The sequence below is a fragment of the Psammomys obesus genome, unplaced genomic scaffold (genome assembly GCF_907164565.1).
Source record: "Psammomys obesus unplaced genomic scaffold, mPsaObe1.curated_primary_1811, whole genome shotgun sequence".
NCBI classification, from domain to species: domain Eukaryota; kingdom Metazoa; phylum Chordata; class Mammalia; order Rodentia; family Muridae; genus Psammomys; species Psammomys obesus.
Window position 1 is genome coordinate 5565408 of NW_026596057.1, and position 15304 is coordinate 5580711.

The following is a 15304-nucleotide window of genomic DNA, read 5'->3' on the forward strand; positions in this document are numbered from 1 at the left end:
ACACACACACACACACACACACACACACACACACACACACACACACAAGTAGGAAGAAAGGTCCATCCTTTCATGTGTCTAGTTCCACGACTTAATTCAAGTCAGTTAAAGCGATATAAGAGAAGGTATCAAATGCAAGGATTACCAGCATTTCAGTGTAGGAAAGGGAGAACATAGTGGTTGACTCAGGGCTGTTAAAAGGATCAAGCAGAATAACAGAGTTTTTTATTTTAAATCAACTATTAAAATGTCACGCTATCAAAATCAGTTTCATTGTGATTACTGCTCTTAGGGTCTTGCAACGTGTAGTTATCCGTTTGACAGCTTTTATATTAAGTGCTAGGTATTATGCTGAAATGCCGAAGAATTGAAAATGTACAACCTTGGGGCTTCATTCACTTTAGAGAGGTATAATATAACACCATGACTCAGGCAATTTAAAGATCTCACTGAAGTGTCTAGACACCCTTGGAACAGTGAGTCACAGGCTGTGCCCTATGGTGTTCACCGCACACTTATTCTGCCACCTTTCTGATGTTTCCTTGGAAAAAGTGTCATTTCCATAGGCCCCTGTATGAACTCTCAGATCTGATGCTGTGCTGTCTGAGCTAGAGCCAATCACGTTTGAAGCACTCATATATGGAATCTGCTTCAAAGTTGGGTTGTGATGTCATTCTCCATCCCCTGTGGTTCTGACCAACAGTGATATATCTGGACTTGAGGTGGGGTGAGGGAGAATAAGGGGTCAAAGGTTAGGAATGCAAGTTGGAAGATCACTGAAGACCAAGGCTTGGGGGTAAATGTTAGGAAACCTGAATGTCTCTGTCAATTCAAGAAAAATTGCCCATCTCATTTTGACCTTTGTTAAATTAACCAAGGTTCTCTGTTCCTATGTATACCCTTCCATAGTCACTGAATTTTTAGCATTGTAAGTGAGGAGCTGTACGTAAGGGGAATTTGGGAAGTCATTTCTAAAGAGAGAGAGGACATGTGATACTTGTGGGGAAGCAAGGCAGATGAGTACTGGAGCCTGGGGAATTTGTTACTCAAAGATTTATCTTTATTGGGCCTTGGCACCCAAGTAAACAGGGCAAGCTTCAAGCATCAATGCTCTGGTGTAGATACATAATACAGAAATGCTTAGAAGATAGGGATTACAGGAGGTTTAGATGCTTTCTCCTTTGCCCCAGCCTCACTCTCAATCTGTTGTCTATCAGATTTTCTAAAACCAGTGAACCGTAGGCATTTATCTGCCTGATGGCTGAAAGCCTTGGGCCCTAAGCCCATTCCCTGTTGTTCTGTTTGTTCAGGACCCCAAGCGGCAGGCAGGACTGTCTGGCCGCAGACACTGCAGGCTCTCTCAATCCTCCTGACAGAGACACCAGGCTCTCACTGTGGTGGAAAAATGGGCTGTCCCAGAATATTCTTTCTCTCCCTGGAGAAGCATGACTCAGTGGCCCCCTGGCTCACCCCTGTTCCTCTGCTATCCAACTTCTTTCACGTGTTCAGCTTTCTGCAAGGCAACACTGGGGCCTACCGGGTGTTTCTGATAGCGTCTGCTCCTGAAAGGCTCATTAGATGACTTCTCCTGCATTTAGGAAAGGGTGGGTGGGGGGAACTCTGCTTTAAGACAAACCAGCTCCATGTGATCCTCGCCAGTGGCGATGCCAGGATCCTGTTAGTGCGTTTAACCCTCACTTATAAGACCAGGGAGTAGGCTGAAATCTTCACTAGGCGAACAAATGGGAGTGCCTGCTGTGTGCCTGATGTCATTAAAAGGCCTTGGGACCTGGGGAGAGGGCTCAGTCAGTAAAGGGCTTATTGCATAAGCATGAGGGCCTCAGTTTGACCTTCAGCATCTATGTCAAAATCCAAGCATGGTGGCTCACACCAGTGATCCCAGCACCGGGGAATGCGAGATAGGAGGGCGCCTGAGGCCCGCTGGTCAGCCAGGCTAACCTAACAACACCAAGATTCAAGTCCCAGGGAGAGACTCTCTCAGAAGACAAGGTGGATGCCTCCTAAGGGGCTATGTCCCAGGCAGACTTTTAACGTCCACACGCATGTGCACACACATCTGAACACATGTTCATCTACACGCAGACAAACAAACACACAGAGAGAAAAGTAGGGGAAAGTTCTTTTAAAAGGGCTTGTCACAAATAGGTGCAAAGATTACCATAAACCCAGAGCTTATAAGGCAGAGGTGGGAGGGTGGGAATGAAGTATAAAAAATCTATTATTAAATTAAAAAACAACAGTAACTTTTTTTCTGGAAAAAAAAAAAACCTTTCCCTGCACACTCTCTAGAATCAATTAACTGCAAACCCAGTTGACAGATATTAAGAAATTGGTTATGACTAAGAATGTGGCACAGTTTTGGAACACTTGCCTAGATTGCTGGATGCCTTGTACTGTAACAAAGCAAGAAACTTCTATCCAGGGTTTGTTCTCTCTCCTCTCCTCCTCATTTTCCTCTTCCTCCTCTTTCTTCTCCCTCTCTCTTTCTCACATATGCACAGGTGCATGCGCGCGCGCGCACACACACACACACACACACACACACACACACACACACACACTCACCCCCCACTAAGATCCAAGCACTGTGCTAGACAGACTTCGGGTATATACAAAGATCAACGGGTTCCTCAAAGTTTAGGTAGAGAAAAGCATCCACATATAGACAGAATGTAATAGTGTGTTGCTCTGGAGCCACCTGTGAAGGGTCAGTTCTCCATGTGAGCCTCCGATGCCTGAGGATGCCTACCCTTTCGACTGAACACTGCAAACCTGCCTCTGGACCACGCACTGGCCCCTTCTAGGACGTATTCCCTTGGAGCTTGTTAATGTGGTAGACACAGCACTAGGCTGATGACTACTTTTGTTTGCTCATTTTGAGAAACTATTCACCTTTTTACTGGCTTGGAATGCCTTACAACAGGAGGGAAGAGCCATTCTCTTAGCAGACAGGGAGGGGAGGCTGGCCCATCTCCACTCTCCCTCTCTGCTGTAGAACCTGAATCCTCTTTGAAAACTGGATCTAGATTGTCCTTTAGCTAGCACACCTCTGAAGAGATTATAGTATGAGGGCTCACCACTGTCTTAATATCTTCAGTGTTTTCAATTTCAACCTACATTTCAAGGAGGTCTGAAAAACATGCCCATGGATGTCTTTAGGGAGTTTGAAGACATTCTTCAAACTCATTCTTCACATAATTTGGCATAAGCAGGGTAAGTACTGTTCCTTCCAGATTGCAAACAACCATTTTTATCAGTTTTCTTTTTATAATGGAGACACAGTAAATAAACACTGCCATCATTTTCAGTGGTGCATTGAGGTTTTCAGAGAAGTAAAAGTGACTTTCCAGGGACAGGGCAGTTATAGTGGGAGGAAAGGAAAGAGGAAAGAGGTCGCAGGGAAAGATAGCCTGGAGGCTTCAACTCAAGATACCCCTTGCCTTTACCAGCATCCCTTGGGCCCAACATAGCATGGAGATCCAGGATCTGCTTGGGCTGAATCAGCAGCCCCTTGCATACTTGCTCACCTGCTGGGGTGGGGTAGGAAGGAGTTTTGGTGAAGCTAGAGGAGGTTTCAGCTCCATCATGCAGCTTCAGACATCAGCTGACTTTGAGCTGTGGATTTACTGTCATTACTGCAAGAAGAAAAGTCTAAGCTTTTGGAACTGTCAGTCTCTGAGGACATTGTGTACCTCTGGAGCATCTGTAGAATAGCACTCCACAGACTTGCAGAGAACAAAGAACCCACAAGGCTGTTTGTCCTCTTGAGCCCCAGACTATGGAGAGACAAGTCACTTAAGTGAGACAAGCTTCAAACACTGGTTTTGGATAACTGTCCAAGGCTAACATGCCTGGGTTGTTTGCAGACCAAAGAGTTTGGGATATGTTGTGTAGTTAACATTGGGTGTGAATTATCAGGGTAAATAAATGTGTGTGGCTTCAGCCCAGGGAGAGAGAAAGAAATAGGGTATCAGAGGCTGTGTCTGCCAGGTGGCGCAGAAAACAGCAGCATCTTTCTGTTGCTATCGCTATTGTCGTTCTGCTTGCTGTTTCTAACTCTGTATCAGAATGTGGCTCATGAGAGACTTGCTCACTCCTGGAGGTGCTGCAGGAATATGGGTCCCAAACAGATTCCAATGTGAGGTCAAGTCATCACAGCAGAGGGAAAAGGCATGGAGACAGGACTCAGTAGGCTTCAGCTGCTGGGTGGTGATAGCCAGTCACTGCCTTCTTGCAGTTTTCTTTTGCTATGGCAAAGTGGGGGTTATGGAAACATTGGGTTGGAGAACCTAAAGGGCCCTTTTGTGTATGAATAGTCTCCCTCAGCCACTCATTCTCCTCTATACTCCAGCTGTTGCTTATAAAGCTGGCCTGTGACATCTTGGGCTTATTTGAAGGACCAAATCCCTGTAGGCTCCCATCCACCCCCAGGAGCTATGAGAAATGAAGACTTGGCTCTCAGACTCACCAGCAGGAGTACGGACATCTCTTGCTATAGCGACAGCAGTAAAATTGCCATTCCCGGTCCAGCACTGACTCGAAGTAGCGGCTCTGGAACCCGGCCACCAGTCCGTTGTTGGAGCAAGTCTGGTACCTGAAGAGAAGAGATCATCAGGGCACTGGTAGATGCAAACTCCTTCCTCAGAACTTCCTGCCACTCGGTCATTGGCCCACACTCCTACAAGTCATTCTATTTGGCACAAGGAATAGATATATTGTAGAAATGACACTCACACTATAAAAGTTCAAATGACTCAACAACTTTCAGTGAAAATAAGTTTGGGAGACCCTGCTCCTAATGACTCTCCATAAATATATGGTTAGAAGAAAAGATGTTTATGAATTTTTACAGTTGAGAATGCTGTAAATTATTTTACTTGAACTTAAGCTAGAAAGCTGACAAAGAACTATGATGAACTGTTGAACTTCAAATAAACATTTCACTGTCCCCCTACACAGCACACAAAGTATAGAGATGCAGGGCTGTTCGGAGAAATCTGCTGAGAAGTCTAGGCTCATAGTCGGTGTTCTCTGCATATCCGGGAACCTTTGTACCACCCTCTAGGTGGGTCTCTGAGCTCCACCTCTAGAACCTGAGCCAGGGACATGGCAAAACTCCACACAGAAAATCCACAGACCAACTGAACTCAAATTCCCAGGGACCCTTTCCTGTCCTATCGGTCTGGATTTTTTATGGTGAATCCTTAGTTGAGAAGGAAGAGTCACTTTCATTCTACCAACGTTGCTGGTCTTGGCCCCTTTCACCTCTCAGGCATCTCCCTAAATGAAGAACCTCTCTCTGTTTCATCTACAGTATTTCTTCTTTCCCCTAATCACACACTGCCCAAAAGTTTGGTACTTTCTGCTGGCTTGATGACTGTTTTCTTCACGTAGACCGTGATCTTCCCTAAGTTTCCCCAGGCTACTTTCAGTTGTTATAGCTGAACAGCAGAAGGATGTAGGAGCTTGGTTAGCTTGTGGTTCTGAGAGTGGGGAAGTCCTAGAATGTGGTGCTGGTATCTGGTGAGGAACTTTTCACACTGTGGAGACAGACACAACCAAAACTGCCTCATGACATGGTGAAGGGCATCACAGGTCAAGGGAGAGCAGCGGGCCTGTTTGGGTCTTTCTTTCCCTGCTTACAGGGCGACTAATTTCATCCTGAGGGCCCTTACCTGAGAGCAATATTTCCTATTGCCTTTCAGAGGACACATGTCCAAATGTCATCCACACACTTATTCAAGGATTAAGTTCATAGCATATGAACTTTAGAGAACATATTCAAACCGTAGTACAAGCCCCTCCAAATCAGGCCTTCAGCTACTTCTGTATCCTTCAGTCTCCTGGGCACCTGGGTCATCAGCCTGCCCCCTCTCATGTGAAACAGCGGTCAGTGACTGATGGTGCATAGTCTGAAGGCTGCTAGATTAAGCATATTTTCCAAATAAAGCTAAGTTTCCAGAAAACACGAAAGGGGGGTTCCCTGTGCTATCTACTGGGGGAGACCTTGCTAAACTGTCACACTGCATCAAAGTGTCATTTTCTTTTTTTCCCCCATTGATGGAAATTAACTCATACATCTTTCCTTTTCACTTATTTATCATTTATGTGTATGTCCATTCATATGTACATTTAAATACACATTTTTATCCACTCATCCATCAACAACTTATACTTTATGACTCAATCCCAATTCTCAACCACTGTGCCCTATGATGAGGACGGAATTAATAGGTGGGCTGGGTGCTAACTCAATCATGTTCTCAAGAGCAATAGGAAGTTTAGTGTATAAAACTGGTTCTGGAAGATCAGAAATGAAATCCAATATATAAATCGAGACCGATGCGATGGCTTTTGATTATTTAGCTTTTTTTTTTTTTAACCTCAAGAGTATTGCCTCTTTGGGCTTACACCATTTGACATGGACTACTGCTATCATAGCATGAGGTAAATTTTCTTGTGTGACTCCTGGGTGGGTCTCTTCATCTCAACTCCATATCAGTGTGGGTGTGAAGAAACCAGTATAAGCTCTAAGAATCATAGGCAAACCCTAAGGTTTTTCTCAGGAAGAAGGCAGTTCCCACTGGTGCTCTGTGTAATTTCCTGTTTTGCCATCATGAAGCAACCGCCTTCCAAATCAGAGCCTTTTACTGCCCATCTTGCTTTTTATCCCCCTAGTCCTCTTCCACCCTTGTGTTGCGTGTACTCAGATCCCTACAAGGAAAAGAATTCCCACGGTGGTAAGTTCCCTGAAGTAAAATGAATGTCAGAAGGCCTGCTGACCCGTCTCGTGGAGGCCCAGTTCTGAAGGCACTCCAAGTTCCACAACTTCTCTGGCTCTCTGCTGGACAGCCAGCCTCATGGCTCTTGTGAGAAGAGTGCTCTCGCCTTTCACATGCCATCTCAGAGAATGCTTCCCTGTGAAGGGTACTAACACCCCATGTCTTCCCAGCCCCAGATCATCTGGAGACAGGCAACCAACTATCTGTGCTCCTCCCAGCTTCAGCGATACGGCCTTCATATTTTGATAGTGTGAGACTGTCGGAGTTTGGTCGTGTGGACCTGTTCCTTTCAGAACTGGACATTGGTAGGGGTATGTATTCACACTGTGGAGACAGACATGACCAAGGGATTACCATCACAGGCTCTGATGCTCCTGGAGTGGTGTCCCACTGTCCGCTGAGTCATCTAGAGCGGCTATCATACCATCTGACGACCTAGGTTTTCTCCTCGGAGCGTACCAATAGCATATACTTGTATTCCCCTGAAGAATTAAGGCAATGTACAGAAAATTATGAGGATGCCGGTGCTTCAATGCTTTATAAATCGCTTACTATTGTGATACTTGGGTGGCAGCTACACAGCAAGTGTCTGCTTGGTGAGGGTCGCTTCCCTTGTTGAAGCATCACACATATGCTCTGAGCCGCTGTGCCGCTAGGATGAAGCTCACTGAGATTGGATGCCTCAGCCACTCTGTTAGAGGCTCTATCACCTCTTATCGCCCCAAGTAGATAGTACAGTCCTTGTGGGAAATGCTCATTTAATCTTTATTTTGTCTTCCTCATAGTGCCTGAGGCTCGTCCAGTAAATGCTCGATAGCAGAATGTAATGAGCGAATGGCTGACCAGCTGGCTCCTGGTATCAGAGGCAGACTTACCTTGCAAGGGCCTATCATGTGGGTCTTTGAGAGGCTCTGGAAGTCCTCCTAAGTAGTTCCTATGGAAACTGGAGCAATGGTTCATTTGCCTGTTTTCTACCTTCTGCCTCAGGAGCAGCCCCGTCGGAAGAGGAAGGTACACAATGGGTATCACTTCATGCAGTTCTCTCAGCCGCCTCTCCAACAGCTTTGGTTACAACAAAGCTCGTGTGAACGTTGGACTTAGCCTCAACATGGCTGGCCCAGGCACAAGGCAGGTGAGAAGAGGGGAAGGCAACTGAAGAGGCAGAGGGAGGGAGCTGGAAGGCTCTGTAATGTTCAACATACTCCAACCCAACCAAGAAAATGAAAACAATGGTACGACACCATGGCAAGGCCCTGGTGCGCTTCAGCACAGGCTTTGAGTTGTCTGCAGAGTGTAAGTGTCAGCTCAAAGGCTGTAGCTTTACTGATAAGCTGTGGCATGATCCCGAGGCCTTAGCAGACTCCAAGGAAACATTTCCTTGGCACAGCATGATGCCCTGCTTCAGAGATCACTCCCATTCTATCTCTTTGAGATTCAGTTTCAGCTTCAAAAACGAGAGCAGTATCAGTCATTCTACCTGAGACTGGGGGATTTCTGGGAGAGAAACCATGAGGCTATTGCTCTTCCCATGACAACAATATTTGCAGATGTGTTCTGAAGAAAGTGGCCTTTCTGGAAATGATTTATCTCCAGCCCATCACAGTAGTGGCAAAGACAGAAAATTTCCCCTATGTCTGAAATGGTAAAACAGAAATAACAGGGCACGGGATGAAGATTTCATCCTTAGGAACCTGCAGGCAAGAAGTCTCGTCCCCACCTTGCCCTGACCATGCTCTATAAGCCCTCATTTACAGCGCTGTAAGGACTCAGTGAAACGATACCTGAACAAGAACAGCCAAGCTAGTAACTAACCAGGACTTGTTTTATACCAAAACGTTTATGCAGGCTTCCCTTCAAGATAGCACAAATAAGCAAGCAAGAAAGCAAGCAAACAGCAGTTACATTGTCCATCTACTTCCGTCAGTACCTTAGCTGGACTTGTGTGCGAGCTTCGTCAAGTCTGGGATGGGCAGACAGGAAGAACAAATAGAGGTGGGAGGTGGGCAGTACGGGATGGGGGTTGGGGAGGGGAGATGGAGGTGGGGTTTTCTTTCCTTTCTTTTGCTTTTTAAGTGTTCTGTGGAGTTTTACTTCTCCTCTGATCTCTGCTAGCCCCGGGTTCAAATGTGTAGAAAGTCCAACTTCTCAGCGAAATAAAACAAAAACTTTTTAAGTTGGATAATCTAGCTGTGTTGGTCTTGGGCCACTTAATAAAAACACACGTGTAGTGTTTAGAGCTGTGGCCTGTCTCTAGCCCCATGCTTCGAGTAGAGTAAGAGAAGTTTCACCCATATTCTACACCAGTGGCCAGTTCCCTGCACTGTGGGAACCATGTGACCATAGCCTTCTCAACTATTCCAAACTTCGTTCCATTCCCCAAAGTGAATAACTGTAACATAGAAGCAAGCTTTAGGTTTTAATTCTGTTTTTTCCTGGAATAATTCCTTGGTTATCATTAGCCACTTAAAACACAAATCCACAGAACGTTAGAGTGTCCATTACATCTTTCAACAAGTGTTTATTAAAGCCTGCTCTGTGCTCAGCCTGGTCTTCTTCTTGGGGTACTGGTATTGACAAGTAGATACTCTGATGGTGGAGACATTTTTAAAGAGAAGCAGAGTGGAGTAGGACCATGACAGAAGAGCAGAGAAGTGGGAGACTGGATAGGTACAACAAGGTAGCACCCTGGTAAAGTAATGATGAGGTAGGGATATAAACTTAGATGGAGGAGAAGGCTGTTTAATCTAATAAAAAAAATTTTAATTTCTGCATTTTTTTTTAAAAACCTGTAATCTTTGGAGCATCCAGGAGGAATGGTTAATGCTGAGCTCCTCCAACAAGACAATGCAAAAGCCTCCGGGAGTAGATTACCAGAGGGAAACAGGAGTTTCCGACCTCTAAGTTTTACACTTCTAATTCAGATTGATGTCTTCCTTCCTTGTGATGTATTGATGCAACCATCATGCATTTCATTTAAAACAGTCTTCACCCAGCTGCCCGCAGTGTGTCAGTGCAAGCTTTTGAAGATAAATACCATACCACTTTTCGTCCTGCTATGACAATGGGGGCATGGATGGTCTTTTACATTATGTCCAGCTGTATGCAGTCTGCTATCTTCCTGCTGTTCCTGGGTAGGAGTTCTGCCACCTGACTCCAGGCTTTAGGCCTGCTGGACTATCTGTCTGCTAGGGAGTCCTGTTAGGCAGAAAGACCTACTGTAAAATGCAGTCAGCAGAGACTACTCAAAGGGCCTCTGAGGGGACCCAGCTTATTTTGTGAGGAATCTTTAAATCCTGAAAGTTTCAGACTATGCAAGCACAGTAAGGCATGCTTAATGGTGGGGGCTCATGATTATTGGTTATTAAAACACTTTTTAACCTGTTGGCCTAATGCCCCCCTAATACCTATTAAATTGTGACAAATAGCCAAGATGCTTAATAGTGTACATTTAATATTTACAGATCTAACTGAATCATATGCTCCAGAAGGCCACGTGTCCTGTCACTGCAGTTTTGTGACTTACCAGCTGAGTGTGAGCCTCTGTGATATAGTAATCAGGAATGACCCTTCAGAAGGAGTCACATGGGCCAGGCGTTGCACTAAACACAGTACCTGTGTTAGTTATTGTAATCATCAAAGCAGTTCTGTGAAGTGGGCTAATATAGCTAGCGTTACCTTCCTTGCTTTATAGGTGCAATGCGATTTTGGAGATGTTAGATGTAACACACACACATGCGTTTTAAAATTTCTGTTTGTTTGGTTATTTTTGTTCTTCAAGACAAGGCTTCCCACAGCCTAGAACTCATTGGCACAGGAGACAACTTCCTGAACAGAACACCAACAGCACAGGCTCTAAGAGCAACAATCAATAAATGGGACCTCATGAAACTGAAAAGCTTCTGTAAAGCAAAGGACACTGTCATCAAAACAAAACGCTTGCCTACAGATTGGGAAAGAATCTTCACTAACCCTTTATCTTGCAGAGGACTAATATCGAGTATATACAAAGAACTAAAGAAGCTGAAAAGCAGCAAACCAAGTAATCCAATTAAAAAATGGGGAACAGAACTAAACAAAGAATTTTCAACAGAGGAATATCGAATGGCAGAGAAACACTTAAAGAAATGTTCATCCTCATTAGCCATCAGGGAAATGCAAATCAAAATGACCCTGAGATATCACCTTACACCCATCAGAATGGCCAAGATGAAAAACTCAAGGGACAACACATGCTGGAGAGGTTGTGGAGAAAGGGGAACCCTCCTCCACTGCTGGTGGGAATGTAAACTGATACAACCACTCTGGAAATCTATCTGGCGCTTTCTAAGACAATTAGGAATAGTGCTTCCTCAAGACCCAGCTATACCACTGCTAGGTATATACCCAAAGTTTGCTCAAGTACACAAAAGGGATATTTGCTCAACCATGTTTATAGCAGTATTATTTGTAATAGCCAGAACCTGGAAACAACCCAGATGTCCATCAACGGAGGAATGAGTACAGAAATTGTGGTATTTTTACACAATGGAATACTACTCAGCAATCAAAAAGGAGGAAATCATGAAATTTGCAGGCAAATGGTGGGATCTAGAAAAGATCATCCTGAGTGAAATATCCCAGAAGGAGAAAGACAAACACGGTATATACTCACTTATATAGACCTATAAGATATGATAAACATAATGAAATCTATACACCTAAAAAAGATAATCAAGAGAGCGGACATGGGGTAAGATTATCAATCCTCGTTTAGAAAGACAGATGGGATGCACATTGAACATATGACAGGAGTCTACTGAGCGCATTTGAAAGACTCTAACTAGCAGTGTTTTCAAAGCAAAGACTCATGACCAAACCTTTGGCAGAGTACAGGGAATCATAAGAAAGAAGGGGAGTTAGTCTGATGAGGAAAGGATAAGAGCTCCACAAGGACCAAATATATCTGGGCACAGGGTCTTTTCTGAGACTGACATGCAACCAAGGGCCATGTATGAAAGTAACCTAGAACCTCTGCTCAGATGTAGCCTGTGGTAGCTCAGTAACCAATTGGTTTCCCATAGTGAGGGGAACAAAGACTATTTCTAACAGGAACTCAATGGCTGGCTCTTTGACCTCCCCACCCCCCAAGGGTGGAGCAGTCCTGTTAGGCCACAGAGGAGAGCTTTGCAGCCAGTCCTGAAGATACCTGATAAAACAGGATCAGATGAATGGGGAGGAGTTCCCCCCCATCAGTGGACTTGGAAAGGGGCAGGGTGGAGATGAGGGAGGGAGGGTGGGATTGGGAGGGAATGAGGGAGTGGGATACAGCTGGGATACAGAGTTAATAAAATGTAACTGATAAGAAAAAAATAAAATTAAAAAAAAAAAAAAGACAGGGCTTCCCTGTAGAACAGCCCTGGTTGTCCTTAAACTCACTCTGTTGACCAGGTTGTCCTCAGACTCACAGAGATCTGCTTTTAACCTTTTTATGATAACTTACAGGACACGTTTCTGTTGATGCAGAAACGAAGGACCCGAGAGGGAAAGGACTGCACGCACACACACGTCCTTGCACACCTACTCACACACGCATCCTAAGGTTTTCAGCTCCCTGGAAGACTTTTATTGACTGAGAAGCTGACATCATCAAGTACCCAAACAGAGGCAAATCCCACACCGAGAAAAGTGAATTTTGCCATCCAACCCTCTTAAGAAAAAGAAAGAAGAAGTATCAAGTTCCCCCAGACAATTGATTCCCAGCACTTAGAATGACCTAGATCGGAAGCTGGCAAGAATCCTAGATCTGCTACAACCCTGTTCACCCTCCACCTTGTTGTCTTAAGAAGTTATTCTTATATGGAATTGATAGTTATTTTTAGCTCAGCACTCAATGTAGTTTTATCTAAGAAAAAAAAATAACATGGAAATTTCAGACCCATCTGTGGCGCTGGGGTGCAGGGCTTGACTGTCTCTCTGTCCCAGGCCAACAGCTGGCATCTCTTAATGCTTAGAACTATGGTCCCTCATTAGAAAAGCAAAGATACTAAATAACTTCCTCGCAATACTGTTGTGGAGATCAAACACCATTAGCCTGTGAGTAACACAAGGGCATAGATTTATGTTATTAATCTTCACATTCTCACAGTCTAGCAAAGTCTTTAATAACAGCCACTGAATGGGCAAATGAATGTATAAATGGCAGAAGCTGTAAGCACCGTAATGCCACATAAATTAGGGCATGGGTCATCCAACTTTTACTTACTATGATGATTTGTTGACTTTCCAGGTGCTTGACTCTCGTGGCTTTCATTCCTAACTTAAGTTGGAAGAAGACTGAGCTACATTCTCCACAAGGCTCCTTCTAGGCTTGGGAATCTTGGATACTGTTACATTGTGTTTGTCTTTGAATTTGCCATCATATAATTAGCCAGCCTGAATTCTTATTTTTCAGCTTTTCGCTTTGAAATCATTGTAGATTAGAAAATGACTCATGTCTGCCCTCACCCAGCTTCTGCCATGCTACCCCCATAACTCCAAGAGGTTTCTAAACACCAAGAAATGACATTAGCAGAACCCTAAATTCTAGAAATTATTGTGATTTTACCAGTTTTCCTATTAATGTCCTTTTATTGGTCTAGGATCAAGCCAGGATATTATTTAACATTTAGTCCTTATGCCTTTTGAAACAAAGAGTTTATTATGAAATATTTTAGTTTACGGAAACGTTAAAATCATAGGAGAATGTAAATCTAATAATGAGTTCGTCTTGTGGTTACGATGTGAGTCAGCCATGCTCTGTACATGTTTCAGAGATTCTTAGGGAAGTTTAAAAGGCCGCCAAGCATAAGCCAAAATGAAATGTTGGACTCTGTCTTGTAAATGTGGAAATAACAGAAATCAAAGACATAAGCAAAATGGTTTTCCCTGTGGGAACATCTTCCTTGACAGTAACAGAGATACTGGTTGGGATTTGGGCTTCCTCAAGCACAATTAGACTGATTTGGCTTTTCTGTAAGTATGTATTGTGGGCTGGTTATGTGCTAGCATTATTCTAGGAACTGGCCACACAGTAGTGAACGAGACAAAGTTCACAAAGCTTATATGAAATGAGGGATACAAATAATAAGGAAACACAGATCTAGCAGTAGGTCTATTCAGAAAATAGCAAGTTGAGGGTATAGAGGAGGAAAGACATGGATTTAAAAGAAGTGAGCACTGTGCCCTTTGAAATACTAAGAACTACAGATTGGGACACTGGTCTGCACTGCCCAGCACATAGCGGATTGTGGAAAACAAAGCTCCTGGGCGGCATGTCTAGTTTTAGACTTACATTGATGATGACATAGCTCTGTGGAATAGTTCTCCTTTCTTCTCCTTCCAGTTATGTGAGTTGTCATTAATTAATTATAAAAATTCAGCTCTAATAAAAATAGGTGATTTAAAATGTCTTTGCAGATTCTCTGAAGTACAGGGAGTAGAAATGGTACAAATATATAGAACATTCTTCCTCCAAATACAGACTTCACAAAAACGCGGTTAGCCCAATATGCATTTCGTCAAATTCCACATTCACTAAATCCTTATTGACTGCCCTCAAACAAGACATTAACGTGCCAACTGTACAGCTGGGAGGTGTGAAGAGTCCTAGCTCGGAAAACCTTCCACCACAAGGCAGTTCAGACTCACTACAACTTGAAATTTCATCTAGCTCCTCACAAGACTTGTGTGTCCCACAGTGTTTGCTAATCACAGTGAGAGGAATCCCCTGAGAACACTGCAGTCCTGCCTCCGGGAAGGCACACATACTCACGAGGGACCAGTTAAGGCCTCCTGGAGGTATCACCCAGCTTTAGGATGCTTTATTCAAAACCGTGGTTTTCAGCACAGACACAGTGAGTAATAGCACTCATTAGCAAGTTTTCTTCAGCAGATCCTATGTATGGTCAAGCTTATGTTTGTCCCTCCCACCTCCTAAAACAAACCTGAAAGCTAATTTACTTACACAAGACAGCCAAATTGCAGAAAACTCATCGAGAACTCTTCCCCAGAGCAGATGAAAAGTCTGCAGCCAGTCTGGGGAGACGTAATTCCCCCCCAGCCTATGAACAATTTCTTTCCTTCCAGATTTTTCACTGAGACTGGAGTCTAAACACAAAATTATAATTGCCTAGGAAAAAAATGCCTGGGGAGTAATTGGTGCCAGCTCTGGGGCAGCTGGGTCCAGGGGTGAAAAGATGTTTGCATGTCCATGACTTTCTAGCCTGGGATTGGGAGAGATGCGGAGAAGAAAACAATGGAGGGTGAAAGGAACGCAGCAAAGATATTAGATTCTGTACATCAAAAATGCAGAGGAAGGAGAGGGGAGAGGGAGAAAGACATCTCACCTGTCAATTTCACACTAATCTCCCATGGGCCAACTCTCCCCCAACAATCACTTTTCCTTCTTTCTTTCTTTCTTTCTTTCTTTCTTTCTTTCTTTCTTTCTTTCTTTCTTTCTTTCTTTCTTTCTTTCTTTCTTTCTT

General features: G+C 44.0%; 1 protein-coding gene across 1 annotated transcript in view; it reads right to left on the bottom strand.

Annotated features, from left to right (window-relative positions):
• Dpt (dermatopontin) overlaps window positions 1-15304 on the bottom strand; it is a 29608-nt gene that overhangs the window by 11708 nt on the left and 2596 nt on the right. The window contains exon 2 of the mRNA XM_055624356.1: window positions 4490-4615. Within this exon, the coding sequence (XP_055480331.1) occupies window positions 4490-4615 (126 nt within the window). The remainder of the gene's footprint in view (window positions 1-4489; window positions 4616-15304) is intronic.